This window comes from Pholis gunnellus, assembly GCF_910591455.1.
Source record: "Pholis gunnellus genome assembly, chromosome: 21".
Taxonomy (NCBI): Eukaryota; Metazoa; Chordata; class Actinopteri; order Perciformes; family Pholidae; genus Pholis; species Pholis gunnellus.
Genome location: NC_136548.1, coordinates 16,164,302 through 16,191,533, shown reverse-complemented (window position 1 = coordinate 16,191,533; position 27,232 = coordinate 16,164,302). Strand labels below are relative to the sequence as shown.

General features: G+C 42.5%; 2 protein-coding genes across 2 annotated transcripts; one reads left to right on the top strand and one right to left on the bottom strand.

The window, feature by feature from the left end:
* Positions 1-817: 817 nt before the first annotated feature.
* col1a1b (collagen, type I, alpha 1b) lies at positions 818-19,450 on the top strand. The gene is made up of 51 exons (XM_079182117.1): positions 818-1,022; positions 2,657-2,851; positions 3,389-3,414; positions 3,614-3,667; positions 4,394-4,486; positions 4,953-5,024; positions 5,132-5,176; positions 5,323-5,376; positions 5,668-5,721; positions 5,926-5,979; positions 6,260-6,313; positions 6,422-6,475; positions 6,580-6,624; positions 6,739-6,792; positions 6,906-6,950; positions 7,075-7,128; positions 8,145-8,243; positions 8,349-8,393; positions 8,481-8,579; positions 9,241-9,294; positions 9,396-9,503; positions 9,719-9,772; positions 9,936-10,034; positions 10,156-10,209; positions 10,355-10,453; positions 10,661-10,714; positions 10,838-10,891; positions 10,980-11,033; positions 11,128-11,181; positions 11,287-11,331; positions 11,447-11,545; positions 12,661-12,768; positions 12,954-13,061; positions 13,311-13,364; positions 13,501-13,554; positions 13,656-13,763; positions 13,946-13,999; positions 14,127-14,180; positions 14,277-14,438; positions 14,557-14,664; positions 15,516-15,623; positions 15,745-15,798; positions 15,916-16,023; positions 16,121-16,174; positions 16,311-16,418; positions 16,536-16,589; positions 16,923-17,030; positions 17,128-17,410; positions 17,494-17,684; positions 17,797-18,039; positions 18,150-19,450. Exons 1-51 carry the CDS (start codon positions 941-943, stop codon positions 18,294-18,296), a joined length of 4,374 nt encoding a protein of 1,457 aa, XP_079038243.1. The 5' UTR covers positions 818-940; the 3' UTR covers positions 18,297-19,450.
* Positions 19,451-20,916: 1,466 nt separating this feature from the next.
* Positions 20,917-25,905, bottom strand: sgca (sarcoglycan, alpha). Its single transcript, XM_079182265.1, has 11 exons — positions 25,854-25,905; positions 25,504-25,617; positions 25,264-25,415; positions 24,156-24,222; positions 23,869-24,067; positions 23,619-23,787; positions 22,757-22,965; positions 22,485-22,511; positions 21,360-21,533; positions 21,228-21,254; positions 20,917-21,113 (listed from the first exon to the last, which is right to left on the bottom strand). The coding sequence occupies exons 1-11, from the start codon at positions 25,888-25,890 to the stop codon at positions 21,107-21,109; spliced, it is 1,182 nt and encodes a 393-aa protein (XP_079038391.1). The 5' UTR covers positions 25,891-25,905; the 3' UTR covers positions 20,917-21,106.
* Positions 25,906-27,232: the final 1,327 nt, after the last annotated feature.

Genomic DNA, 27,232 nt, shown 5'->3' with positions numbered 1-27,232 from the left:
TATACGTTTAACTGCAGTTGCTTGCAGGTGCTTGATACTCAGAAGGTGGATAGGCCCAGAATAAAAGAAAAAGAAAAAAGAAACAACCTCTTTCAGAGTTGTAATACCCATAATAACAGGAGTATGATTCCCTCTCGAACATGTCTCTGAAGGACAGAAGCTCCTAATTACTTGTATATGGGGACTCGTTTACATCTTCAAATTATCTTGGCTAATATTTCATAGTCCATCTGGTTTGCTCTCCGTGCGTAAATTGCGCACGAAAGACGTCATTCTGAACCCATTCCTTCCTCTTTTAAGAAACCAGTGAGCCCAAGTTATCACTAAATTAAGGCATTTAAATTAAATAACTTCCTGTCCAACTGAAATCAACCCAGTCCTCAGTTGCTCAGCATATCCTTGATACATTTTGGCCTAATGATTAAGGCTAAACTGCAGATGGTCTGTTCTACAAATAAAACCATCCAGCGTCCAGACGATTGAAAATCAGCTCAGCGACACAATGTCTCAGGTTAGAGGACGAAAAGACAAAACACCCTGAAAAAAAGCCTCAATTAAGAAAGTCCACGGAGAAGCAGAAGATGATAAAACACGTCTGAACGGTGGCGAGGCGGCGCGTAAATGCCGCCCGTCCTCATCTTCCACGTTTGAGCTGAAACGTGAACTTGTTTGACATGTTTGAAGACGGCCCCTCTCTCTGATGAAGGAGGGACTCTGTGACTTGAACATGTACAAGTTATCTGGTGCGCACGAGACCTCCCCCAAAACGTTTTGGCATATAAAAGCCAAGCTAACTCATTTGTTTAGGCAGTCGGGAGTTTCTGTAAGGGTCTGGATTTGGAGTTACACACACCGGACCCTACCTTCTATGAGTGGTGTCTGAGGAGAAAAAAAGGATTCCCCCTTTGTCTCAAAGAATCTACATGTCTAATATTTAGACATGTTCAGCTTTGTGGATATTCGGTTAGCGCTGTTGCTCAGCGCAGCAGTGCTTTTGGCGAGAGGTCAAGGCGAGGATGATAGTAAGTATCCCTTTCAAACATTGCTTTGAGTTGTTTTGGGACTGTGGCACTCTCTGGATGTTGGAGAGCCCGCAAAGGATGCTGAGCAGTTTGCTGGAACGTAACGTCCTCTGCAGGATACGTGACTCCTGTGCGCTTTAGGTTGTGAAAGTTGTTGCACAGTGAGATGTTTTGGTGATTTTCTTTTTGGGGGGTGGGGGGAGAACTGGAATCGAATAGGGGTTTATATAACCTGTTCTCTATTGTTTGCTGCCCTCACTGACGTGCAGATACACGCTCGCTGTGCGTCCTGCGCGCTGGAGCACAAACCTTGAGGGGAGCAGCTGCACTTTCTCCGATGCGCAGTGACAGGACATTGAGTTCAAAGAGAGTTGAGGCAAAGCACAAGCATATATCAAATTAGAAAATGGCAAAAATCAATTTAAGGAAGTCTTAATTGCATTTAGTTTGTAGAGTAGTTTTCGCCAGTTTTAGCAAAATCGAATCCCAGGTCACAAAGATGTGCCAATGTCTGTAGACTCTGGAGCACATGGATTTCATCTCAGTAGTTTTAACATCAACGCATCAAAAAGTGAGCACAGTTTGTGGGGGGACCAAACCGGATTAAGTGGGAATATTACAGCTATTTTAAGGTTAAACTTGTGCAAAAAAGCTTCATACGAATGTCACACTGAATTAAACAACGTAATTATCCAGTTTGTGTAAAACTTGGTTTGGTTAGTTTAAAAATGAGACAATGGAAAAATCGCCTAAGTCTGACGTCGACACAAAAAAAAAGTCTAGACATCAATTAATCACCAGGCAGAAAAGGGTGCGGAAGATGTCGTTTTGGCGGTTAACAGCGCCGCTCAGTGGCAAACACTGGAACTGTGCATCCATCCTCCAGAGGCCCAACCACACATCCACCAGCTTGAAATGTGATTAGGCCCAGTGCAACTTTCCACTCAGAGTTTTTGAGGAGAAAGTCTTAAATTACGTCTGATCAGAAATGTTGTAATGTGACTTTTGCTACATCTGTTCTGTTGCATGATACAGCCTGTATTCTAACATTTACCAGGCCCAAATAATGGTTACCTCCTGTTTATGGACACTGGTGTTATACTTAATTAAAAACAATATATTCCTGCGGATAATCAGTGACTAAACACCAGGGTGTTTCTATGACTTATTCCTCATCTTGATGAAGCCATAATATAGCTAAAATGACACGTTGAAGGAACGGATATAAAAAACGAACTTTTGCAAAGTCCCTATAAGGAAAAACACACCCAAAAAGTCAATGTGCCAGAAGCCAGAGGCCAGAGCTGATTACTTTACAGTCTCATAATTGAAAGAACAAACAGGTCTACATGGGGGAATTTATAAATAACTATTTTTACTGAATATCATGTTGCTTTGTAGACAGAGTCTGGTGTCTGATCTAAGCCTATTGGCCACTTCTGGTTCCCATATGATGCACACCTGTGCAGGTGGAGCCAAGGCTCAACTAAATCTTACCACACATTGTACATAATTCAGTTTACTGATGCCAAACCTAATTTGCAAGAGATAATGTCAGGATGTTTGCTCTGTTTTTTTTAAATATTTCTTCTTAGTTGATACCAAAACTCACTGTGTTTTTTTTATCCTCTCAGGCATATTCGGCAGATGCACATTAGACGGACAGTTGTACGACGACAAGGATGTATGGAAACCAGAGCCCTGCCAGATCTGCGTCTGCGACAGTGGAAACGTGCTGTGCGACGAGGTGATCTGTGAGGACACATCCGAATGTGCCGATCCCATCATCCCAGACGGAGAGTGCTGCCCAATCTGCCCCGACTCCAATGGTACTTCACCTTCATCCTCCCTCACCAATTCTGTGGTTTAACTAGCTTTGTGGCGCCACCTAGTGCCTCCCACCTCACCTCTGACCACCCATGTCTCTCTGGCCACCAATGGACTCAAGGCCCTAAGCCTGCCTGCTCTCCTGAGGATTTTCAGAAAAGAATCGCTTTGGATTTACCTTTTGTTTGTCATTTTCAATATGCATTCTTTTAACGGTGGATTTAACCTGCTCTTTGGGGAAGTCTGGCAGTGCATATTACATTCCCCCACATGCTGACCTCACCTGCGGCGACACTCAAGGTTGCAACAAACGTCACCAAAACAACATTTACATCATTTATTTTATTCCTTTTCCACTACAGAAACATTAAGAATCCAATACATTGTCAATAATTCTATAGCATGATGTAATCACGCTGTAATCAGCCCCGACTCCCTGCCTGGACCTGCCACTTAAACTTTTACATTATTTTGTAAATGTCCAAAGCATAAATGTTCAAGAGGTGTTGACATTTTCTTTTTCTCCGTTGCTTCTGTAGGAGCCCAGGTTCCAGACGAGTTCGAGGTACTTAGCTCTTTAAAATTGCTTTTTAACATTTTTTTTATATATATGTGTGGTTATAGTACGTGTCTCTCTTTGGAGATGCTGGCATGGCCTGGTTAAGTTAGTCATTACACCTGCTTGTATTCTAGATGGTGCACATTTTAAAGTCTGGATGAAACATTGCAGTGTAGCTTATCACCATTTTTCTGTCTGTCCATAGCCATCAGTTGGAGGAACTGGAGAAACTGGAGAAACTGGCCCCAAGGGAGACAAGGTAGGTTCACTTTCACTGCTGTCCTTTAGTGCAAATGGCACCTGTGTTTTTATATATTTTATATATATATATTTATTTTTCTGTGGACAAGAAAAATATTTATGTAACTTTGCCTTTCTTGATTTTCTTGAGTATGATCATTTTCTGTCAGAGAAAAGTTAGACTGACAATGTTTTGTGCTGGTTATTGTTTTAAATTGACTTATTCAATTCTTATTGACTTATTCTTTGCTCTACATTTCAATAATCATGATTTAAAATGTGAAAATGAACACAGTGGTGTTATATCTTTGCTGAGCTGATTGAGTCTACACAAGCTAATCTAAATGCTGTTCAGGCTGCTGTGACGTAATTGTTCTTAATGACCTTCAATAATTAGGTCACAAGGTCAACAGGTCATCAAAAGTTGAAAGTTCAAATAACGGAAATTGATTTATAAATTGATGGATTAGTATTAACCAACATTAACATGATATTTGTAGGAAACACAACTTGTAATCGAACACATTTTCAACCGTTTTTGCAAACGTGTGGGATTCAAAAGCAGCATTGCTACACAAGTACAGCAAGTGGAAATGACAGATATGTGCAGTGTAACAGTGTCATTTGTTAATATAAATAATCATTTCATAGAGAAGACTAGTCTACTTTGGTTGGGTTATGAGCTATAATCAGGTCTGCATATAGAAGATTGCTAACCGACTGTGTCTGCCTTACCTTTCGACAGGGTCCATCTGGTCCTCCTGGCAACGATGGAATGGATGGACAGCCTGGGGTTGAAGGCCCTCCCGGCCCCCCTGGCCCTCCCGGCCTTGGCGGAGTAAGTATCTCCATGTCCCGACATCCCGGAGGTCTCGAATTGCGTTTTCCAGATGACTCGACTCTGTTTACAAATGAGATACCCCTTTAAAAAAATACAAAACATGGTAGGCTCTCTCATTCAGAGTCTTCATTTTGCACAAGAAAGATCAGCAGGGGAGGCTTTGTGATAGGCAGAAGCAGCTAGGAATCTTTATTTCAGCACTGGGAGTACAGGTTCTGGGGAAAACGCAGAATATCTCGTGTCGATCTCACCAGTTTATTCCGTCAGCGGCACATAAAGCCGTTACAACATTTTAACCTCAATATCTGTGCAACAGAATCAAATATATTGCTCCTCTGCCGAGATAGAAACCTTTATACTGCAGCATGTGATTCAGTGACTTTTCAAGTATCTACATTAACTCTGAAGTGTTGTTTCCCAAAGCTCAGTGACTAATCTCACTCGTTATCTTCTCCCGTTACAGAACTTCTCTCCTCAGATGAGCTACACTGACCACTCCAAATCCGGCGGCGGCCAACCTCAACCTGGCCCAATGGTACGAAGCCTTTTGCTTGTTCTCAGTCTACCTCTAGTGCTAAAGTTCCTGTTTAGACTAAATAATAAAGAGAATCTAATGGATCTTTGTCTCATCTTCATCAATAGGGTCCCATGGGTTCTCGTGGTGCTCCTGGACAACCTGGCTCCTCTGTAAGTATTCCCTCATTCTCATTTTCACAATAAACTTTCCTCAACATTTCAACAAAAGACTTGTACCAACACCCAGTTTTTCTTTGACACTGCATCTACGATGAATGCATAAACATTAAACATGAATATCTGTTGTTGTCCATCAGGGTCCTCAGGGTTTCAACGGCCCCCCAGGAGAGCCCGGTGAGCCCGGAGCCTCTGTAAGTATACACATTTTTTATTTCTGCTAAATAAAAGTTTCTCTTTATTTGAAAGGAAACCCTGAAATCTGTGTTATTCCATTTTAAAAACAATACTTTTTATGTATTTGTTATTGATAACATGTTACTTCCTGTGCCCTACTTCCTGTTGTAATCACTGACACACACCACGTTTTGACAGTTATAAATACCCTCTCTTCTTCACCCTTAATGACAGTGAATATTCACACATTTACTTCAAATAGCCAACATTAATTTGGTGCAAATCCGTTTTTCTTTGTTGTTTTTTAGGGTCCTATGGGTCCTCGTGGTCCCGCTGGTCCCCTTGGAAAGAACGGAGATGATGTAAGTGATTTATTGATTGTTTTCATCTCTGCTTGTTGTCATTTCTATTCATGTATAACCAAAGGAAAGACATTTAATTGGTCCTTCCTGCACGATACTGTGCATGTTGTTCTGAATATGTCACAAATCTTACTTCGTTATTCGTGACTTGCCTGAAGGATACATACGTAGTCCTCTAACCTCCTCTCTGTGTGTCTTCAACAGGGTGAGCCCGGCAAAGCTGGTCGCCCCGGTGAGCGTGGAGCCGCTGGCCCTCAGGTGAGTGATGCCCGTTGAGGGCAACGGTCAGGAGATGGCCGGCCGGAAATGAATCCTAAATTGGCATTTATGTGAAACCTGTTGATCAGCAAAACAATCTGATGGTTACTCTTAGTTTTTCAAACAATCAGCACACTTTTAGAGTAATTTCAAATGATGTTCAAACTCTCTAGTTGCAGTAAGACCCTTATGTTTATTACAGGACGTTATCATGCGGGAGACATTTGCCTGTTGCTTCTGAAACGTAGTTATTAACTCGTCTCTTGATTTCCTCCTGCAGGGAGCTCGTGGATTCCCAGGAACACCCGGTCTCCCCGGCATCAAGGGACACAGAGTGAGTTTGGATAAGCATTGATTACAACAACAACAACAACAAAAAACACCATTTTTAACTGTGATGTTGTAATGAGAGGTGACCGACCCTGATTGATTTTGTGCACAGGGATTCAGTGGTCTGGATGGAGCTAAGGGAGACGCTGGACCCGCTGGACCCAAGGTAGGACAGCAGGATGCGCTGTTGTCGAAACAAAGCAGGAATTTCAACATAAATTGACTCTAAAATTTCACTCTAAACCAAATCCCTCCCGTATTTGTCTACAGGGAGAGTCTGGTGCATCTGGTGAGAACGGTGTCGCTGGCGCCATGGTACGTTTTTGTCTCATCTCAAATCAGTGTATTGACACGTACATCCCTCGAAGGTCACACTGAGTAATAATAATGTCAAGCTAACATTGTCCTGTTTTTTGGGGTCTCTTTTAGGGTGCTCGTGGTCTTCCCGGTGAGAGAGGCCGCCCTGGACCTTCTGGTTCTTCTGTAAGCGCCGCTATTCCTCTCATGCAATAAAAAAATCATGTGATTTTAGTCCATACTTTGATACAAATATGATTCCTGCAAATCACTTGAACTAATCTCCTCCTCCTCTGCAGGGTGCTCGTGGTAATGATGGCAACTCTGGCGCTGCTGGACCCCCTGTAAGTATTCTTTTTGGAAATGTAAAATTGTGTGGTGACATCTTTGCCTAAAGCTCCACTGAAAGGTTTTGATGCTCCGTAATTAGCATTCCATCAAATTTACAGATGTCTTATTATTTTTCAGGGACCTACTGGACCTTCCGGTCCCCCTGGATTCCCCGGTGGTGCTGGTGCTAAAGTAAGTCTCCCAATACATTTTTAACATCCAACACATTAGTTTGCTCTTATTGTATCGATTGGTTTTATTTTCTCATCTATTGTTTTTATCAGTGTTTACATTTTTATCGTAGTTTATCTTGCTTTTGTTGAGCATTCTGTTGTTTTATTGCCTTGCTTTTGCTTTTGCTTTGTCTGTCAAAGCACTTTTTAAACTCTTTTTTTTAAAGGTGCTATATGAATAAAGCGCCTTTAAAGTTACCTATAAATTAAAGTTATTATTATTTGACCACAAACATACTCTGTCCAGCAGGCTTGCTAGGTCCGTCACCCTTAGAGGAGGTGCCACACCGCTCTCAGCGCCTCGCCTCCTTTGTTATACACCTGACTCGCTGTCTCAGTATCTCCCCGGTGTTCATTAGTAGGAAAACTGGGGACATTAACAGTCTATGAATATTAAGCCCCCGTCCCTCTACTTGTTCTGTGCGAGTTGTTGGTAGTCGATGGTGAAACTTATCCAAATGCTAAATCCACATGTAACAGATCAATTCTCTCCACTTTACACCGTCAGCCATAAAGTCAGCATGGTGTAAAACCCAAAAGTAAATATTTGGCCTAATACTGCATCTCCCAGGTGAACACTGTAGCCACCAGATGGCATCAGCAGACCTCTAATAGCAGCTTCCTGCTGCTGCATCCCTCCTCTCTGTTACATCCTGCAACTCTCTCCCCACGCATGCTTATTTTCAGAAACGGGGCTATGCATAATATGCAATGAGCCATTTTAAGATTAGTGTGGTGGCTATTTACTCTCTTTATTAGTGTTTCGAAACCAAAGTGCAAGCTGAATGATTTCCCACTAGTATCAATAGACTAGGACACCATACCACCGTTTTACAGACCATTAACGTGTCTTTACAATGTCATTTAATCTAGTTTGGTGTTGACGTGCCAAGACGGATTATTTGCTTCTGATTTATAATTGATTGATTTAGATACTTACAATATTCAAGTTGAGACGTTGCCTTCCCTTCACAGGGAGAGACCGGTGTCGCAGGAGGCCGTGGTAACGAGGGACCCCAGGGAGCCCGTGGTGAGGCTGGTAACCCAGGACCCTCTGGAGCCGCTGGAGCTGCTGTGAGTAGAAACTGGACTTAACAATGTCAAATCTTATTCACATGGCAAGGATCAATACAAAAATGCTAAATGCAATTCAATGCTAAACACTTCGTCTCTCAACAGGGTTCCGGCGGATCTGATGGCTCCACTGGTGCCAAGGGTTCTCCTGTAAGTATCATACTCACTGATCACGTTGACGCAGCTGGAATCCTGCACATGAAGTGTTCCTGACACCCCGACTCTCTCACCCCGTAGGGCAACAGTGGTATTGCTGGTGCTCCTGGTTTCCCCGGCTCTCGCGGTCCTGCTGGAGCTCAGGGAGCTGTTGGTGCTCCTGGTCCCAAGGGTAACAATGTGAGTAGGGCTGAGCATTGGCGAGAATCTGGCGACCCGATACACATCATGACACAATGGTCACGGTTCAATATATTGCGATATATTGTCATTGTGATTTATCTATTTTTGTATTTATTTTTGTTAGTTGTGTTTGAAATTGGGGAATTTGGGGAGATGTTGACGTCTGCCGCAGCCAGTAACCTGCTGGCCTTGTCCCCATGCTTGTAACAAGTATATCTGGATTTCAGCAGCATTTCCGTTGTTTGATCCGTAGCTAAAATCTCAAACTCTGCCTGGAAGGAAAGGCTCTCCTGATTTAGAGAGGTGTCATAAACAGCTGCACAATGCGTTTTGTGAATTCAATACTTTTCCTCTCAAAACCACTGTAAGATATTATTTCAGGGTCTCTCATAACACTGATGCGGACAGTTATGATTATGATATGTTATGATTTTTAAAATCTAATTTTAGGAACACTGTCATAGCATAAAGAACACAGCCCCAGATGTATAAAATCGGAGGAATCTGCATTTGTGTGTGTTATTTAGAATCGATACATAATCGCAACACATAATTACGCAATACTCTAATATATCGGTATCAACACACATTCTTCTTAACTGTTACAGAGACCTGACAGCCAACATTAAATGTATGTGTGTGTGTGTTCTGCCAACAGGGTGATCATGGCCTTCCTGGTTCCAAGGGAGAGCCTGGTGGCAAGGGAGAAAATGTAAGTTTCACAATTCATTAATTTTTAAATCATTCTGTGTGTTATTTTTGTTGTTGTTGGAATGAGTGTTTATTTATGACCTTGCTTTCCTTTTTTTCCAGGGCCCCGCTGGAATTCAGGGACTTCCTGGCCCCTCTGGTGAGGAGGGCAAGAGAGGAGGACGTGGAGAGCCCGGTGGTGTTGGAGGCCGTGGACCCGCTGGAGAGCGCGTATGTTATTTCTTCTTTCACATGAACCTCTGTTGTGTGTGATGTTACACATCCATCTCCCACTATCTTAGATTAATGCTAATCATGTTAATCAGTGTTCTTTGAAAAGCCTTGTGCACATTTACAGTACGCTAAATTCCCAGGGGGATTCACGACGTGAAGTCTGAGCATTTACACCACAGTTACTAACCTGGTTGACGTCTCTGCTCCTTCAGGGTGGCCCTGGTGCTCGTGGTTTCCCTGGTACTGATGGAGGAGCTGGTGGCAAGGTGAGCATCTTACCAATGAGTCCACAACCGGGTCAGGAGTATGTTTGTCAAACTTGGTTCTGGCTTAACGTAATCCTTCCAGTTAACTGAAAGCAATTTGGGTCATGAACTTGAACCACTTGTGCGGACTTCCCCTGACTCTCGTCCCCACTTTGTATGACAGGGAGCCCCTGGTGAGCGTGGTGCTAATGGTCCAGCGGGAGCTCAGGGAGCCACCGGTGAGTCTGGAAGCTCCGGTGCTCCTGGCGCACCTGGATCCAAGGTGAGATCTGTCACATATTTCTTTCTGTTAAACTCTCTTTAATCTTATAGCAATGTGGAATACAGTCAATATATGAATGTAGTTCGTCGTCATACTCACTGAATTGCCTTTCTCTCGACAGGGAATGACTGGTAGCCCCGGAAGCTCCGGCGCTGATGGAAAGGGGGGACCTGCTGTAAGTACCGACTCACAAATAGTTTCAAATAGCTGAACATGTACTCCATGCAACGCAAAAGAAATGCAGCTTGTAAACAACACATTTACTCATGATATGAGAGTCTCTTTTTTCAGTATTCTCCTGTCTTTCTGGTGATCTTTAGGGTGCCACTGGACAAGATGGACGCTCCGGACCTCCTGGCTCAAGTGGAGCCAGAGGACAGCCTGGTGTTATGGGATTCCCCGGACCCAAGGGAGTTAACGTGAGTTAAGGGCCACACTCATTTAGTTTGGAAACAATCTTTCCCAGAAGGTGCATTTGAGAGGATCCTTCCTTGCTAGTTTGTTAATTGATTACACAACAATCATATAGATACTATGCAGTTTGAGAATATGAGATAAGAAAGAGTTAAGTAATGTAAAATCCCTTATACGGCAGATGTAAGTGTGAACTTTGTTCTTTTTAACAGGGTGAGTCTGGTAAGGGCGGTGAGAAAGGTCCCTCCGGTGCTGGTGGCCCTGTTGTAAGTACTAACTACACAAATGAAACTCCTACAGTGTAAACAATGTTTTCTATCAAAATGAAAATACCAAAAATAGCACAAAAAACAGTTGATAATTGGTTTTGGTAATGTTTTTGTCCACAGGGCGCTCCTGGCAAAGATGGTGACGTTGGTGCTCCCGGACCTTCCGGTGTTGCTGTATGTATCTCGTTTAACTGAACTTCAGCTAAAACATGAAAGCGTCACACGGTTTCTCATCGTTGGGTTTCGCTTCTTTCTTGTTCAGGGACCTGCTGGAGAGAAGGGAGAGCAGGGATCCGGTGGACCCAACGGATTCCAGGTAGGTTTTGAGAGTGCTGTCTTTTGTTTCGTTGACGTAGCTCTGAGCCGTGCTTCTTGCTAACCCTAAAAATCTACCTCTCCTCTTTCTGCAGGGTCTTCCCGGACCCCAAGGTTCTACTGGTGAGACTGGCAAGCCTGGTGATCAGGTGAGAGTCACACTGCCATGCACTGTGTATTTCATTTAGTGGAAGATTCTCGTGGGAGATTCCTTAATGAAATGTCTCCTTCTCCCCTCTCCCTCTTCTGTTCAGGGCAATCCTGGTGAGCCTGGACCCTCTGGCCCATCTGGAGGAAGAGTGAGTTCATCCTACATTTTGGAAACACAGCATTGTCCTCATCCACGGTAAAACACTGTTCCTCTGGTCTTTAGCCATGTTGGTCATGACCCATGTGTTCCTTCTCTGCGTTTAGGGAGAGAGAGGTTTCCCTGGTGAGCGCGGAGCCAACGGCATTGCTGGCCCAACTGGAGGCCGTGGTGCTCCCGGACCTGCTGGTAACGATGGAGCCAAGGTAGGTTCAAAGAAAAAGTAAAACAAAACTCTTACAGTTGAAGAAGTTCTCAAACAGTTCTTGAAATGAAAAATAATCAAATGTAATGTCAGTAGTGTAACAAGTGTAAAAATACCAATATATGACAGGCAAGTCATTTAAAAAAAGACCCACTTTTCTTGAAAAACACCTAATATGTCAGAAATAATACACAATAGATGAAGTTATCACTGCATGAGACAGTTATCCAGCATTATGACACCGACATAACACATCCAGGGAGCAAAGGTCGGCAAAATCTAAACCTTTTGTCAAATATTAATATCTGCTGTACCACCTCCTTATTTTAATATTTAATGAGTAAATATATTTGAGTACTTTGCCAGTACTTTAATTATTGTGTAATATTTTACAATATGTACTGGAAAGCATCACCTGATCAATGATGTAATAACATGTGGTCCGGTGTAGGATATTAAACACTTTCATATAGAACTGAGATGAGTGTGTGTGGCATGGTCAAATCAAACAACTGACATGACTTTTCTTTTCTTTGATATTGCTAATCACACACATGTGCACTCTCCTGTCCTCATATATCTACATTTAAAGGGCAGGTTTTCAGTTTTTCATCCCAGACATCATTAACATGTTGCTTTCCATCATTTGCAACCATGAATAGCAGCTTTACCTTTGAGTGATCAGTTCTCTCTGGGCTTCAACACAGCCTGGAAGGTAAATAAACATCACAAAACTCATCTTTAAAAAACAGAAAAAGACAAACACTGCTCTCCATCCTTTATTGTCCACCACTGATGTAGCGAAGAGAAAGAACAAAAGGATTGAACGCATGGTTTTCAGCCCTCTGTTTCTCCGTGCAACATGCAGACATTGAGGCAAACAAGAAGCGTGTTTTCTCAACACTAAAACTATTGATTATACATTTTTAATACGGTCTGGGTATCCTTTAGTTTTTTTCGGCTTCACTGAAAAACACAACGACATGAAACCGTGTGCACAATCACCTAACATTGTTGTCCACTGTGTGTTTCACATTTCAGTGGAGGGTTCACCTGCAGCTGATTGAATATGATCAGTAGATGATAACGTGTATATTTCTGTGTGTGTGTGTTTAGGGAGAGCCTGGTGCTGGTGGTGCCCCAGGTGGTCAGGGAGCCCCCGGTATGCAGGGAATGCCCGGTGAGCGAGGAGCTAGCGGTCTGTCCGGAGCCAAGGGAGAGAGAGTAAGTATCGCACCTGTCCTGTATGCCTCGCATTGGCATGAAAATGACTTGTTTTAATTACAGAGGGAGAGAAAATACCCCATTGTGTAAAATCACCTGAAAAGTCTTTGATTTGAGTTCCTTGTCTTCAGATATTTAGTTGATTTTTCAGGTTAGGATTAACATTCTCTCAATTCTCTCTTCAGGGCGATGGCGGAGCCAAGGGAGGCGATGGCGCCGCCGGCAAAGATGGCGGGCGTGGTATGAATGGTGCTATCGGAGTCCCTGGACCCCCTGGTAGTCAGGGTGAGAAGGTGAGACCAGGTTTTAACCTCCACATATCAGTTATCCAGGTTCATGAGTCTAATTGTTCAGAAATGTCCCTCCTCTTCACAGAATTATCCTAAATAGTATGATAACGGGAAAACAAGGCATGCGTCAAACATAATTTGCTGTCGATATTTTCTATTTAAATTAGATTTTTATGTTTCTGTGGTAAGACTCCTGATTTAAGTGTTTAAGATGACTGCTGACCTGTTCTTCTTCTCCGCCTCTGGGTTTAGGGTGAGGGTGGTGCCGTTGGAGTTTCTGGACCCACTGGTCCTCGTGGTTCCTCTGTAAGTACACCTGATCAAGGACTAGAAAAACAAACATACTGGATTTATATCTTCAGTATAAGATATGCAGAATATGATGACAGGTGTTGTAAATGTAGACGTAATCATGACTGAAATGTCTTCATTACTTTAACAGGGCGAGCGTGGAGAGACCGGACCTTCTGGACCTGCTGGATTCGCTGGACCTCCTGTAAGAATCTCACACGTTACCTTTTAAACCGACATCTTTAAAGCTGGACACAGGAAAGCAAGTTGTGTTGAACTGTTTCTTCCCTTGCCCTCCAACCTCAGGGTGCTGATGGTCAGCCTGGTGCCAAGGGAGAGTCTGGTGACTCTGGACCCAAGGGAGACGCTGGTGCTCCTGGACCCTCCGGACCCGTTGGAGGTTCTGGTCCCCAGGTAAGCCCACATGCCACATAAATGCATTCTATAAATGAAATCATGGAAAACACAAGTCACAGTGTGACAACTTCTTTACTTTTACTTCAAGAGTTTTATTTCATTATAGATGCATTTTATGAATTATTTTCATATGGTTTTGTTTGTTGTAACATTATTTCCTTATTGTTTTTTGTCAACAGGGACCTGCTGGCCCATCTGGACCTAAAGGTGCTCGTGGTGGTGCTGGACCCCCTGTGAGTATCCCATCAACATGTGGGATTTTGTACAATTAGATGCCACAGTAATGATGACGATGATTGATGGTGGAACCAGTGATGCTGTTTCAAGCTGCCATCTCTGTTTGTCTCTTTGCGTGTGTAGGGTGCTACTGGTTTCCCCGGAGCTGCCGGCAGAGTTGGACCCCCTGGCCCCTCTGTAAGTTTCACCTAGTCCACATAACCAGCAGTAATAACCAACACAGTCTGTTTGTACATCACCATTTACTGACCTGAATCCTCTGCGTGTCTCCAGGGAGCTGGCGGACCCCCTGGACCCGCTGGACCCATCGGCAAAGATGGAGCAAGAGGAAACCGCGGTGAGACTGGTATCGCTGGTCGCCCTGGTGAGGTTGGTGGTGCTGGACCTTCAGGACTCTCTGGAGAGAAGGGATCTCCCGGCTCCGACGGCGCCCCTGTGAGTTATAATTCTGCAATAAATGTTCTGTCAAGGTAGTTCGAAGCCTTAAAATGTCCTGCGGTGATTTGTTTTGTATTATGCGCCTGCTGACTCAGCGCTGTGTCGTTCTGTGCAGGGTGCCTCTGGTATCCCCGGACCCCAAGGTATTTCTGGAAGTCGTGGTATTGTCGGTCTCCCCGGACAGCGTGGAGAGCGTGGTTTCCCTGGTCTGCCTGGACCATCTGTGAGTATCCACCATGATCCCATTGACACTCAACAACTGAGCCAAAATAGCATGATATTGACATAACTTCAGACTATATCAAGTACAAAAAAATAAACTTGCATTCTGTCTGCTGGCCATCAGGGGGCGACTCTTCTGGTTACAAAAAGAAGTCTGATTGTATAGAAGAAAATGACTCTACTTCTCACAGTGATTTATTATCTCAGTAAACATTGTAAACACGAGTTTATGGTCTCAACCGCTAGTTTCAAGTCTTCTTTAATACAGCTTGATGTTCATTTAGTAAATGATGGTCCATTTAGAGTCAAACAGACCATAAAGCAGAGTATGCTTTAGGGCGGGGCTACCTTGTGATTGACAGGTCACTACCACGGTCTGTCCGTGTTTTCGTCTTCAAACTTTATTCCTTTCACAGTGTTTTGTAACACTTTTGGTCACCTTAAAATGTCTTATTTAGCTCCACCCTCTCGTGTCACTTCTGGTTTTAAATAAACAAAGATGGCAACAGACGAAATGCTGAACTCGAGGCTTCAAAACCGTAGTCCACAAACCAATGAGTGACTTTATGGTGACTACGTCCACTTCTTATTTGCGGTCTATGGTCAGGCAGTTCCTTAAAAAAACATTCCCCAAAACTGCTGTATCTCAAAACTATCTCTTAAACCAAAATCACACACATTTAAGTTATGAGATCTTCTTTTAATAACCGATGTAACACTTCCCTTTGCTGAGCTTCTCCTGCAAAATGTGTGGAGCCCCGCATGGGGAGACCCGCCTCCCACTTTGAAAACCTCTGCTACAGATTATTTCTGAAGCTCTCCTCAGAACCGACCTCTCTCGTTTCTCCTCAGGGTGAGCCCGGAAAGCAGGGACCCTCTGGACTTCATGGAGGACGTGGACCCCCCGGACCTGCTGGACCCCCTGGACTGTCTGGTGCTACCGGAGAGGCTGGTCGTGAGGTACGAGACCTGTAGAGTACTTGGAAAAGCAGGGTCTCACACATTTTAATGCATTCAGTGGTTCACGGGGCCTGTATTAGAGCTGTCATGATGATTGACCATCCTCGCTGCTCTTCCACAGGGATCTACCGGTCACGATGGTTCTCCTGGTCGCGATGGAACCACTGGCCCCAAGGTAACCCTCCTCCTCTGGATCCAGCATTCGCAACCTTCTGCTGCGTTTTGCTCGGCCATATTATCTTCAGTACAGCATCACTTCCCAATATAAACTATGGAGATTTGCCCCCTATAGGGAAACCGTGGAGAGGCTGGAAATGCTGGAGCCCCTGGACCCCCTGGTGCTCCTGGAGCCCCCGGAACTGCCGGCCCCTCTGGCAAGACTGGTGACCGTGGAGAGTCTGTAAGAACCTCTTCCTGCTTATCTGGAAATATATGGAACAAAAGTGCAGATAACTTTTCATTTGATCTGATGTATTTTCTCCCTCTCTTTTCTTTAGGGTTCCGCTGGAGCTGTTGGTCCCGCTGGCCCTGCTGGTGTCCGTGGTCCCGCTGTACGTTTCTTCATCACATAATATGCATCAACAACATAAATAAGCACACTATTTGAAATATTGCTCCAGTCTTGTGTTGAATCATGATCGTATGGACCTAAGATTGGCTTGTTGACCTCCTGTTGTTGTCATTTAGGGCCCTGCTGGTGCAAAGGGAGACAGAGGAGAGGCTGGTGAGGCTGGAGACAGAGGACACAAGGGACACAGAGGATTCACTGGCATGCAGGGTCTGCCCGGTACTGCTGTAAGTAACTGTGCTAGTGGTAGAGAAGCAAAACATCTCAACTTCTCACACTTTACAATGTAAACATTCTCTCTTAAATGCGTAGTATTTGATATTCACATCTTCTTCTGCATCTAGGGAGGCTCTGGAGAGAGAGGACCCGCTGGCGCCTCTGGACCTGCTGGACCTAGAGTAAGTACATCTGTTTTATAAGTAGTTATTAATTCACTTCCAATCTGGTCTTTGAGACCACTTAATTATTATCAGGACTTACTTTTTTACTTTTTATTTATTGACTAATTTAATCCATACATACAAACACATTTTTGTCATACAATATAACAAGACAAAGAACATGCCATCGCATAAGCATCATATAAATCCAAAAGCCAAGTTTTGATCTAAGGGAAAAAAAGGAAGAAAAAACATAAAAACAGACATAATAATAAGAATATGATAGAAAGTAAGTGAGTATGAATTGATTTGTTCACTCATTAAGTGATCATGTGGCTTTTTGCTCCATAGGGACCTTCTGGATCTAACGGTTCCCCTGGTAAGGATGGCATGAACGGTCTGCCTGGACCCATCGGACCCCCTGGACCTCGTGGTCGCAATGGAGAGATGGGACCTTCTGTAAGTTGCACTACGAGCTTTGTTTTAAGCAGTTACTTGTACATTCAGACACTTCCTGTGTGCATGCAGTTTGTAAACCTCTGGTGTCACCAAACAGGGTCCTCCCGGCTCTCCCGGACCCGCTGGACCCCCTGGACCTCCCGGCAGTGGATTCGACTTCGTCAGCCAGCCCATTCAGGAGAAGGCACCCGATCCCTTCCGTGGCGGTCACTACCGCGCTGACGATCCCAACATGATGCGCGATCGCGACATGGAGGTCGACACCACCCTCAAGACCCTGACTCAGAGGGTTGAGAAGATCCGCAGCCCCGACGGTACCCAGAAGAGCCCAGTCCGCATGTGCCGTGACCTGAAGATGGCCCACCCCGAGTTGAAGAGCGGTGAGTGCAGATCAGAGCCCCCATGCAGCTTTTAGATAAAGATGAGGATGAGATTTTAACCGTTTTATGTTCCTCTGTTGCAGACCTGTACTGGGTTGACCCCAACCAGGGCTCCATTCTGGATGCCATCAAGGTCCACTGCAACATGGAGACCGGCGAGACTTGCGTCTACCCCAGCGAGTCCAGCATCCCCATGAAGAACTGGTACCTCAGCAAGAACATCAGAGAGAAGAAGCCCGTCTGGTTCAGCGAGTCCATGACCGGTGGATTCCAGGTATGAAGTCAAAAAAGAAAAAAATCCTCCTTAGAGCTGTTAAGACCATAGAATACGTGCCATTGAGTCCAGTGACATTAAAGCCTGTGCACCCTTGATCTTCTTCCACCAGTTCCAGTATGGCACCGATGGAGCTGATGTCGAGGACGTCAACATCCAGATGACCTTCATGCGCCTGATGTCCAACCAGGCCTCTCAGAACATGACATACCACTGCAAGAACAGCATCGCCTACATGGACTCCGCCAGCGGCAACCTGAAGAAGGCCGTGCTCCTCCAGGGATCCAACGACGTCGAGATCAGAGCCGAGGGCAACAGCCGCTTCACATACAGCGTCAGCGAGGATGGCTGCACGGTGAGTTTATTTTTTTACAAGTTTCTAAAGAGAAACGAGAGACGCAAAAGACGTCTCGACTTTCTTGAGCAGGTTTCTGACCCTTTTCTCCTTTTTGTTCCTCTCCGCAGTCACACACTGGCACATGGGGCAAGACAGTCATCGACTACAAGACATCAAAAACATCCCGCCTGCCCATCATTGACATTGCTCCTATGGATGTTGGTGCACCTGATCAGGAATTTGGCGTCGAAGTTGGCCCCGTTTGCTTCTTGTAAAAAGGAAGAAATATGGACATGACATTGTTGTTTTTTTTCTAGCAGTCATCTCTAAATCTTTTTTCTATGCATTCAAAACTCATTCGGCTGCCATTGGTCCACATGCTTAAAACCACTCTACGGAAGACGATGTTTGTGTTTTTACAATCAAGTTTTTGGGACTGCTACTTCAACCAAAACCAACCACAAGGACACTTTAAAAATAATCTTTTGTTTCCACTGGCAACAAGAAAATAATATATATGCTTGTGTAAAATTTCCCCCTGGAGATTGAGAAAAAAAAGATCCACACATGCAATGAAACACAGGTCACTTTTGCCATTTTTCTACCACTGCGGAAGGACATTGAAAACAACAAGTGATGTGTACCATTTTTCTGGTGTTAAATAAATTGTAAAAAGTGTGAAGTGTCTTCTTGTTCTAAATTCTTGAGGAAAAAGAAAACACCTGAACGTTGCTCAGACAAAGACCAGCAAAAAGAGCCAAAACAAAAGAAGCTCACCTTCATTGCAATATGTAGATGGCTTCCTCATTACAAGAAGTCACCCCAGGTTTTTTTTTCTTAAATGAAAAGGGAATTTTTTACACAAGTCTATTGTGGGGAAATCAAAAACATTCAAAGGTGCTATTACCATTTCAATGAGGTCCAGATATTGGTGTTTGATGGTGAAACTCTCACTGTCATACTGTAATTATTGCCACTAATGCCTGCAGAACCTTTGGTGCTACTAAATTGACTCATTGTCTTGTTGTCTATGCAGGGCAATTGTTTTCTTCTTAAGTGTTCTGAAAAGGTGATCACTGCAGATGTAATGCATGCAATCATGTCTTTGTAGATAAAAGCAAGTGACTGGTTCAATATCATTTCCCTGCACATTTGTTCAGTGTTGATCCCTCTGTCTGTTTGCCCCCCTGTGGAAAAACTCCTCTTCACTAAAACAAAAAAAAGAAACAGCACACATCTCCCACCCTGTTGTTAATGTTGTTTGTTGATGTCTTTCGCGAAGGGTTTCTTAAAAAAGAATTTGAAGCAGACCCACTTTCATGGTTTAAAACAGAGATTCTGTACTTATTTTGTACATGTATAATACATTGAGATGTTTTTAATTATTTTTGGGTGCTGAAATAAAGCATGTGAAGTGGTCTACTCAGTGGCTGAGTTTTCACTGTCCTCTTTTGCAACTGTTGTGAAACTGAAATCAGGTGTTAGGAGAGTTACTTCTAAGATGCATTGCACATGTTCACAGAGAGAAAGAGAGAGAGAGAGAGCAGGAGGCATTCATGATACATTGAAATAGAGTTAAAATAAGCTTCAGGAATCAACTGTTCCACAACAATTGCACTAAGAACATTTCTATTAAGCAGCAGTGAAAACAAGGCCAATATCCAATAATCCAACCTGGCTTCTCTTCATCAATACACACACAATTGTTACTTACTATTAAATCTGCCTCTTAGTTCCTTTAGAAATCGGAGCTAAAACTGTATAAAATGCAGCAGACAACAAAAATTAATCAATAATCAAACATGCAGTTTTCATGTCACTTTTTTTCCACAATCACTTGTGGGACAATCACTTAGGGAACTGGATCTGCATGTCAATGAAGTTTGTCAACAGACCAAACTGACAACAAGAGAGGAGACGTGTGTTTGACCTAAAACCTCCCAAATCAGACGTAGATACACCGGCGACCCCTTCTGGAAGTCTAGTGCGACAACAGACAAATAAAATGGAAATTCAACACTGAATAAAAAAGAGCTGCACTCTCTCTGATGGTTTGACATTTTCAGGTTTCACTTTGAGCCTCTGGCCTCCGTCCAACAGCAAAAGAAGAAAATGTAAATGTAGACGTCGCCCTCTGAGAAAAGATTGAACCATCATTCTTTTAAGTGATATAAAGATGATGTGAACGTGATAGAGAAGTGTTGACCATTCTAGATTTTGACCCTTTAAAGTGTCTTGACCCGACCGTGCTGCTCAACCAAAGTTGAGCTGTTATACTTTCATAGATTTCAGAGGTCTGAAGAGAGGAAATTATCACAATCAATCAGCAAAGATTAGGGACACCTAAAGAATGACTCTGAAATTACAGACATGAGAGCTTCTCCTTTTTCTTCAACGACTGCTAAAAAAATGTCTGTAAAAAGTTTTAATTAAAGGATACAATTCTTCAAATCAGTTGCCCATACGAGTGGCCCAGCATACATAAATCTGATATATGACATAACATGTAAAATACATATAAAGTGTCAGAAGCTGACGAGTGAGCCATCTCGCTTCCTTCTCATTACTGTTGAGAGTTGCACATGTGCAGTACGGAATCACAGCTGCGCTCCAAATCAAACACTTATACGGCAGCTGCTCTTATAAAGTTCATACTGTTGCATGCAGTATGAACTCAATTGAGACATACTACTTCCTCACAACATTGCACCTTTCATTTTGACCCTGTTGGTCATATATCTGTTGCGCAAAGGATTGTGGGTCAGATTAGCCAGAACAGCATGTCAGCTTGCATACTGCAAAATGCGACTGGATGCAGTAGAACATCCTGCTTTAAACCCAGAGATGGGCTAGATGTGGTACCTGAATTTAGAAACCTTTGAAGAATGAAGAATGTGGCTTTTAATATTTTTTTATTAGTAGAGAAAGATGGGGGAATATGGACAACCATAAATGGCAAATAACAATTTGACAAACTACACTCTTATTTTATTCTAATGGCACCTAAAGAAGAAAAGAAATATGATCTCTCACTGCAAATATCGAACCATAGACTGCATGAATGACTCTTCATCCGTCGTTGTTCTCATTTCCTGCAAAAGCGAACAACGTGATGAGTCCGTGTTCTTGGAATCATTCATAATAATCATCAAAATACAGAGCATGCAGTGCTGTGTTGTAGGAGGAAGTCCCATGAGCGGGTTTACCTGGGCAGCGTGTCGCTGTATGGATCACTAAGAAAGAAAAAAAAGTGAAGAATTATTATTTTAAAGCTACATAACAGTAATACCAGTATTAATGAGCGTAATAGTCTGTGAATCAGAGGGCGGGGTCCTCACTGCTGGGCCATGATGAGGGGGATGCTGTCCGACTGCAGCGGTGCAGCTCTGACTCCAGTCCGGCTGTTGAACATGGGCAGAGTGGACATAGGTGAAGGAGCGCCGCGGTCTCCAGCCATGTTCCTCAGCTCATCGCTGTTCCCGTGAATAGTGTGGTGGTGGTACAGCTGAATTCTGCAGAAAAAACACAACATCACATATCAAGCCTGTCTCCTACAGTTGCAGTTTGAGACAATTCGAAAAACACATTGGAAATTGAAACAAAACCAAAACGCAGCGAAAGTACTTGGACATGAACAATGCAGTTTTGTTTCATGGGAACGTGTTTTTTTTTGGTGACATACATGCGTTGAGTTTTTCTAGAGCCTTTCCATTAGTTTATATGTTCTTCTATGTTAGTCGACCGACACGCAAACACATTCAGATTGTCTGAAAGTGATGAAATAAGAGAACACTATGTGGGGGTCAGTGAGGAAATAACATAACATCAGAAGAAGTAAAAGCATTGATTGTGCAGTAAAATGTTCCCTATATACCTCTCTGGATTAATATTCCTGCTGCATAAATGTGTATGTTGCATCTTAACTCCTTTATATCCTGCTGGTTAGTTTAATCTACAGCAATGCATCATATTCTATAAGATCATCATATGTTTGTGGCGTCGCTGTCCTGCGAGAACCAAGTATCTCTAAAAAGATGAGCCCAGAAAAACAGCCCTGTTTTCAGCTTTGTGACGGTGAGTTTTGCAGCTCATCCAAGAGGCTTTTTAAAGAGTTTATTTAGCTGAAGAAGTAGGAGGGTTTTCTCAACACGTTAAGGAATACCCAAATGTGGAGATACTTGGTTTTCACAGGACAGGAAGGAGAAGAAACATTGTAATCTGAAAAAAAACTAAAGCTGTCAGACAAACATCGTGGAGTTAAAAGCACAACATTAACCTCTGAGATATAGTAACATATAAAGTTGCATAAAACGGGAATACTCAAGTGAAGTACAAGTACCTCAACATTTCACACAACTACATTACTTGAGTAGATGCACTTGTTACGTTCCACCACTGATCAATGCAAACATGTTGGTGACAGCATCAATCAGAGAACAGAGAACAGTGAACCGTGTACTTACTGGTTTGTTCTTGCATTCCTTTTTTCACTACGAAAAAAAAAGGAAGAATAAAGTGTCACCTCTGTGTCACAGTTTATCAGGATCAATCAAAAGCTTTGAGTATTTGCTTAAAGGGTCAGTTCACCCACATAACATCCTCCTTACCCCTCCTGGAAATCCACTGCATCGGCTGCATGAATGTCCACAAGGGGCAAGTGGGGGGGAAATGATTCGCAACGTGGCCGAACTGACCCTTTAATTTTATATTCAGTAGATTCAAGACGGATGCATACACTCCCTCTCGTCTGCCAAACATGATGTAGGCCAGCAGCAGACAGAGGATGATGGCGAGGATCAGGGGCACGATCACCGTCACGATGTAGTCCGGGAAGAAGTCTCTGCTCGGGGGGGACTCGGGAGGGTTGAAGTCACCGCCTTCCTCCAGAATCCCCGAACCCATCGTGGGAGCAGGTGGAGCCGGCTGCTGCTTCGTCAGATCAAACTGCAGGGAAGAAGAAGGGAAAGTGACTGTTGTTGGGATTAATCGTAAACTATTTTGATCTTCGGTTAATCGTTAAAGTCATTTTTTAGAGCAAAAATGTCAAACATTGTCAAATGAGAATTTGTTGCTTTTCTTTGTCTTTGGGTTTTGGATTGTTTGTCGGACAAAACGAGACTTTTAATGACGTCAACTTGTGCTCTCAGATAATGTAATGGGTGGTTTTCACTGTTGTCTGATGTTTTAAATACCAAACAATTAATCAATTATAAAAAACACCATTAGTTGCATCCCTAACTTAAGTTCAGGACTCCTCCAGTGGGCCTCAAGATAAATTGAGAGATAACGAACAGGGTAAGAAAAATAATAAATACAATAAGCATATAATTATACTGTTTTCTTTCTATATTATTTCTATATTTTGTTTTTTTTCTTGTGGAAATACTGGAGATATTTACATCTTCAGGCCTTTAGAAATGCTAAAATATTCAAATAAGTCAATCTGAGAATCCTATTTGTTGATTTTAAACATTTTACTGGGGTCACAAGTTGACACATCTTTGAATTGCGTGTCTTTTCTCTCATTTTGCATACAAGTCTTACATGTACAGGTTGATCATATATTTTGATCATTTATTTTCCTTCCCAGGCCTCACCAGCTCCGTCTTGCACCAGGTGATACAGTTGCTGGGAATGCTGCAGAAGTTACAGCCTCCTGGCACCTTGACTTTGTCCCCGGCTCTGCACTGATTTTGATGCTCTGATGTCGTCACCCTCAGGAGACAATCTGAGAAATACTGCTCCGACCCCACCTTCACGTACACACTGACACACAAATCAGACGTCCATGAACACGCAGTCGCTCCAGAGTTTAAACTGACAACATCTCACGTCTCTGTGTTTTACCCTTCAAAGTGTCCCGCAAGAGGGAGGGGAACTCTGCCGCCTCGGTCGAGGGCGTTGGTGATGTTGACTATTTCCAAGGCCTCCGTGTCCCACAGGTTCTGCACATCCTGCTTTATCTCGTCCTGAACAGAAGAGGGCAGCACCTTCTCAATCTCCCTCAGCTTGATGAAGAACTCCGCTTGATAGGGCAGCATCTTCTCTGCAGGGACAGCAGGGACTTACTGTTACTGTTGCACTCCCTGATTTAACTGCACATGCATTTGTGATGTAATCTAAATCAATCTTACCCGCAGTGGCTTTGATTACAAGTATGTCTCTGGCCGTTTCATAGCTCCGTTTGTTGGTGGCGTAGATCTGTCAAGAAGGATGAGAGTTTATCACGTCATAGTTTTCATATTATTTCACTGTTTGTTTGAGATGTTTGGGGAATTCAAGGAGATATCTGCTTCTCCTGAAGTTTTTCTCTCCATCAACCCACCTTGTCAATCTTAGTTTTCCTACATTTCCCATAATGCCTTAACCTTCTTGAGCATGTCTAATCATCTGTAAATACATCTGTAGAGTGAGGCTGAGAAAACCTGACGATGTTGGGCTTTATGTATGAACATAACTTATTAATATGTTCTATGATTTACAGGCATACAAAGACTTTTACTGAAAAGGGCACAATGTGCACGTAAATAGTGTATTATAGTTGTATTTCCAACATGTTTCTGCTGTACAAACAGTGAAACTATATTTATTCCAACCTAGACCTGTATTTTGAGTGATTACGATGTAAGATTTGTAACTTTTTGTCGGCACTTGTGTCATTTTCTATGTATTTTTGGTTCGCTTTATACTTTCTAAATTGGCAAAATGAGAAGAAGAAAGAGGATAGCATGCACATGAGGTGAGGACAGTTTAAATGGTGCTAAACAAAGACAAAAATGAACCAAAGTCAACCTGGACTGCAGACGGTAAAGGCTGTTGTTTGTTAATAGAAAGAGTGTTTATAATCAGAAGTGGGGCTGTAATCTGTGGTTACATCCCAAATGTAACATGTTTTTCAACTATGATACATTCTGTTTGATTGAGATAAAAGTGCCACTTATCTCTTCTTCAAAGACATGCTTCTTCCTGCATTTTTAATGTTGGTTCAAAATGACAGCGTTAGAGAAAACCCCAAAGACCTTTTCTCTTGAGGGTCTGACAGCAGGACCTGACATTTACCACCGATGTGTCAGAAAGCTGCATACTTTTCAGATTGGTCTCCACTAATCATATTTATGTTTTGGCCCATTATCAAAAGACAATGTAAGACTATATATATATATATATATATATATATACAGCCAAATGAGGCCATAAATGTCACGTGCAGCATGCGGACAGTGTTTCATGATCACTTCATACCTCAATTACACTTTTTCCTGCAGACATTGGCGTGCCGTACAGGAAGCCATTATCGTAGGGGTGCCTCTGGGTGAAGCGCAGCCACTCCGGGAGGTCTGGAAAGTTCTGCTGGTTGCACTTAAAAATCATGGGGTCATCGTACAAGCGCCCAGCTTTATACGGAGGAGTAGAGAGATATCAAAAAAATAAAGTACATTTCCTGTAATCTTGTTTAATAGTGACAAAATAAACGATTCTTACCGTAGAGTTCAAAGTTCTGGAAAGTCTCCCTCAGCAGCTCATATGTGAAGAACCTCCCCACAGGAATAGTGACTTTGATCTCTGCACTGGCCTCAAACAAACTGACAGCACAAACTGTGATAAAATGTAAAAGAAAAAACACCAAAATATTTATCTGAATTGTCAAACAAAACCTCTTGTGTGACATTCAAATATGACAACACACAACACGTTGAAGTCTAAGAGTTAAAGTCACACAATCTTTGGAATCAGGACCAAATGCTAATAACACCAGACCTGGTATTGAAAACAGGCTTTCCAGAGGTGTCGATTTACACAAAGTTAAATAGTTTTTTAGGAATAAAACTCGCCTGTTAGACAGAAGACCCAGCTCCGGCAGCCTGCCATCTTGTTTTCGGCCTGTGATTGACAGAGCCAAGCGGAGAGGGGCTCGGTCACAGCTGAAACATGTCAGAGCTATTTTTAACTCGCTCACCTCAAAACATCCGGAGGGGCATCTGTGAATGTGTGAGTGAGGGATAAATAAAGATATGGTGATATAAAATACACTGAGTTACTTTATAGGCATGGTTTTTGCATGCGGAAAGAAACTAAGTATCATTTTGAGGTACTTAACTTGGGTATTTCCATTTTTTAGCTTCTTTAAACTTCTACTGTTACATTTCAATGTAAAATAATGCACTTTTTAATCCAATAAATTAATATGATGGCTACAGTTTGTAGATTTATCTTTGAAGATTAAAATTGTACATGTGAGGAACAAATAAAATATTACCAACACTGTTTATATCAGCTACATTACACCTATGTAATGTATCAAAACAACGATAATCAAATACTTTAATATACTTTATAATAGGCTAATAATATCACTGTGAAAGGGGCCATTCTGCCTAATGAGCCTAATATATATATATATATATAGAAAGAAATATATATTATCAATGCAGGTGATGCAATTTCTGGTTGTTTTAAGCTTTTTGTGACACAAAAGGTGAAACTTTTTTGGGTTTTATTCCATGTTCCTTTTCATTTAAAATTAAAATAATGGGAAATAAACTAAATGAAATACCGATATTCGTTATGTATCAAGGATAGATTAAATTAAATATGATTTATTGGTCCCATGCATGCTGCAGAATGTAAGTATGCAGCAGAAAATGGAAGTACAGATGCATACTTTAGATAAGTTACCTTAACCTTATTTATATATTTATTTATTTGTTCAATTTGAGCTCATTTTCAATGTGATTTTTCTCTTTCTGAATAATTTTCATTGATATTTATTTCTGTATTTCTTTTATATCTTGTCTTGACAAAATACTTATATGCCACAGACGATGACAACTACGTATACGTGTATTCAGGCACAAAATATCACAACTTGTGACAAAATCAGGAAGTTGCAATATATGATCTTAACAGATTGTAGGATTAAGTGTTTGCTGTGTATCGAGGGGATGTACTTCCTCTTCATGTAGTGTAAATATAAGCTAATGTTCCAGGGAACACAGTTTATAAATCTATTTATTATTTCACTGATTGAAGATCAGGGCATTCACTCACCAACAGCTTAACTTTTCCTCTGAAAGCCAGCTAGGTGTCACTACTACCTTACTGAAAAGTGATGCACATCCTGTTTGACAGCACTTCCGTCTTTTCAGGGAATACTCCTGCAGTTATGTCCTTCAGACTACACCGTCAACTGCTGTGAGATAAAGTAGAAGGA

What these genes read in the sequence shown, in the direction of transcription:
- sgca (XM_079182265.1), bottom strand. Translation starts at nt 25,890, where the DNA reads ATGGCAGGCTGCCGGAGCTGGGTCTTCTGTCTAACAG. An exon ending in CCAGAACTTTGAACTCTACG is followed by an intron (nt 25,416 to 25,503) that starts GTAAGAATCGTT and finishes CTCCGTATAAAG; the next exon opens with CTGGGCGCTTGTACGATGAC. An exon ending in CTTGCGGGACACTTTGAAGG is followed by an intron (nt 23,788 to 23,868) that starts GTAAAACACAGA and finishes TTTGTGTGTCAG; the next exon opens with TGTGTACGTGAAGGTGGGGT.
- col1a1b (XM_079182117.1), top strand. Translation starts at nt 941, where the DNA reads ATGTTCAGCTTTGTGGATATTCGGTTAGCGCTGTTGCTCAGCGCAGCA. An exon ending in CTGGTGCCAAGGGTTCTCCT is followed by an intron (nt 8,394 to 8,480) that starts GTAAGTATCATA and finishes CTCACCCCGTAG; the next exon opens with GGCAACAGTGGTATTGCTGG. An exon ending in TTGGAGGTTCTGGTCCCCAG is followed by an intron (nt 13,764 to 13,945) that starts GTAAGCCCACAT and finishes TTTTGTCAACAG; the next exon opens with GGACCTGCTGGCCCATCTGG.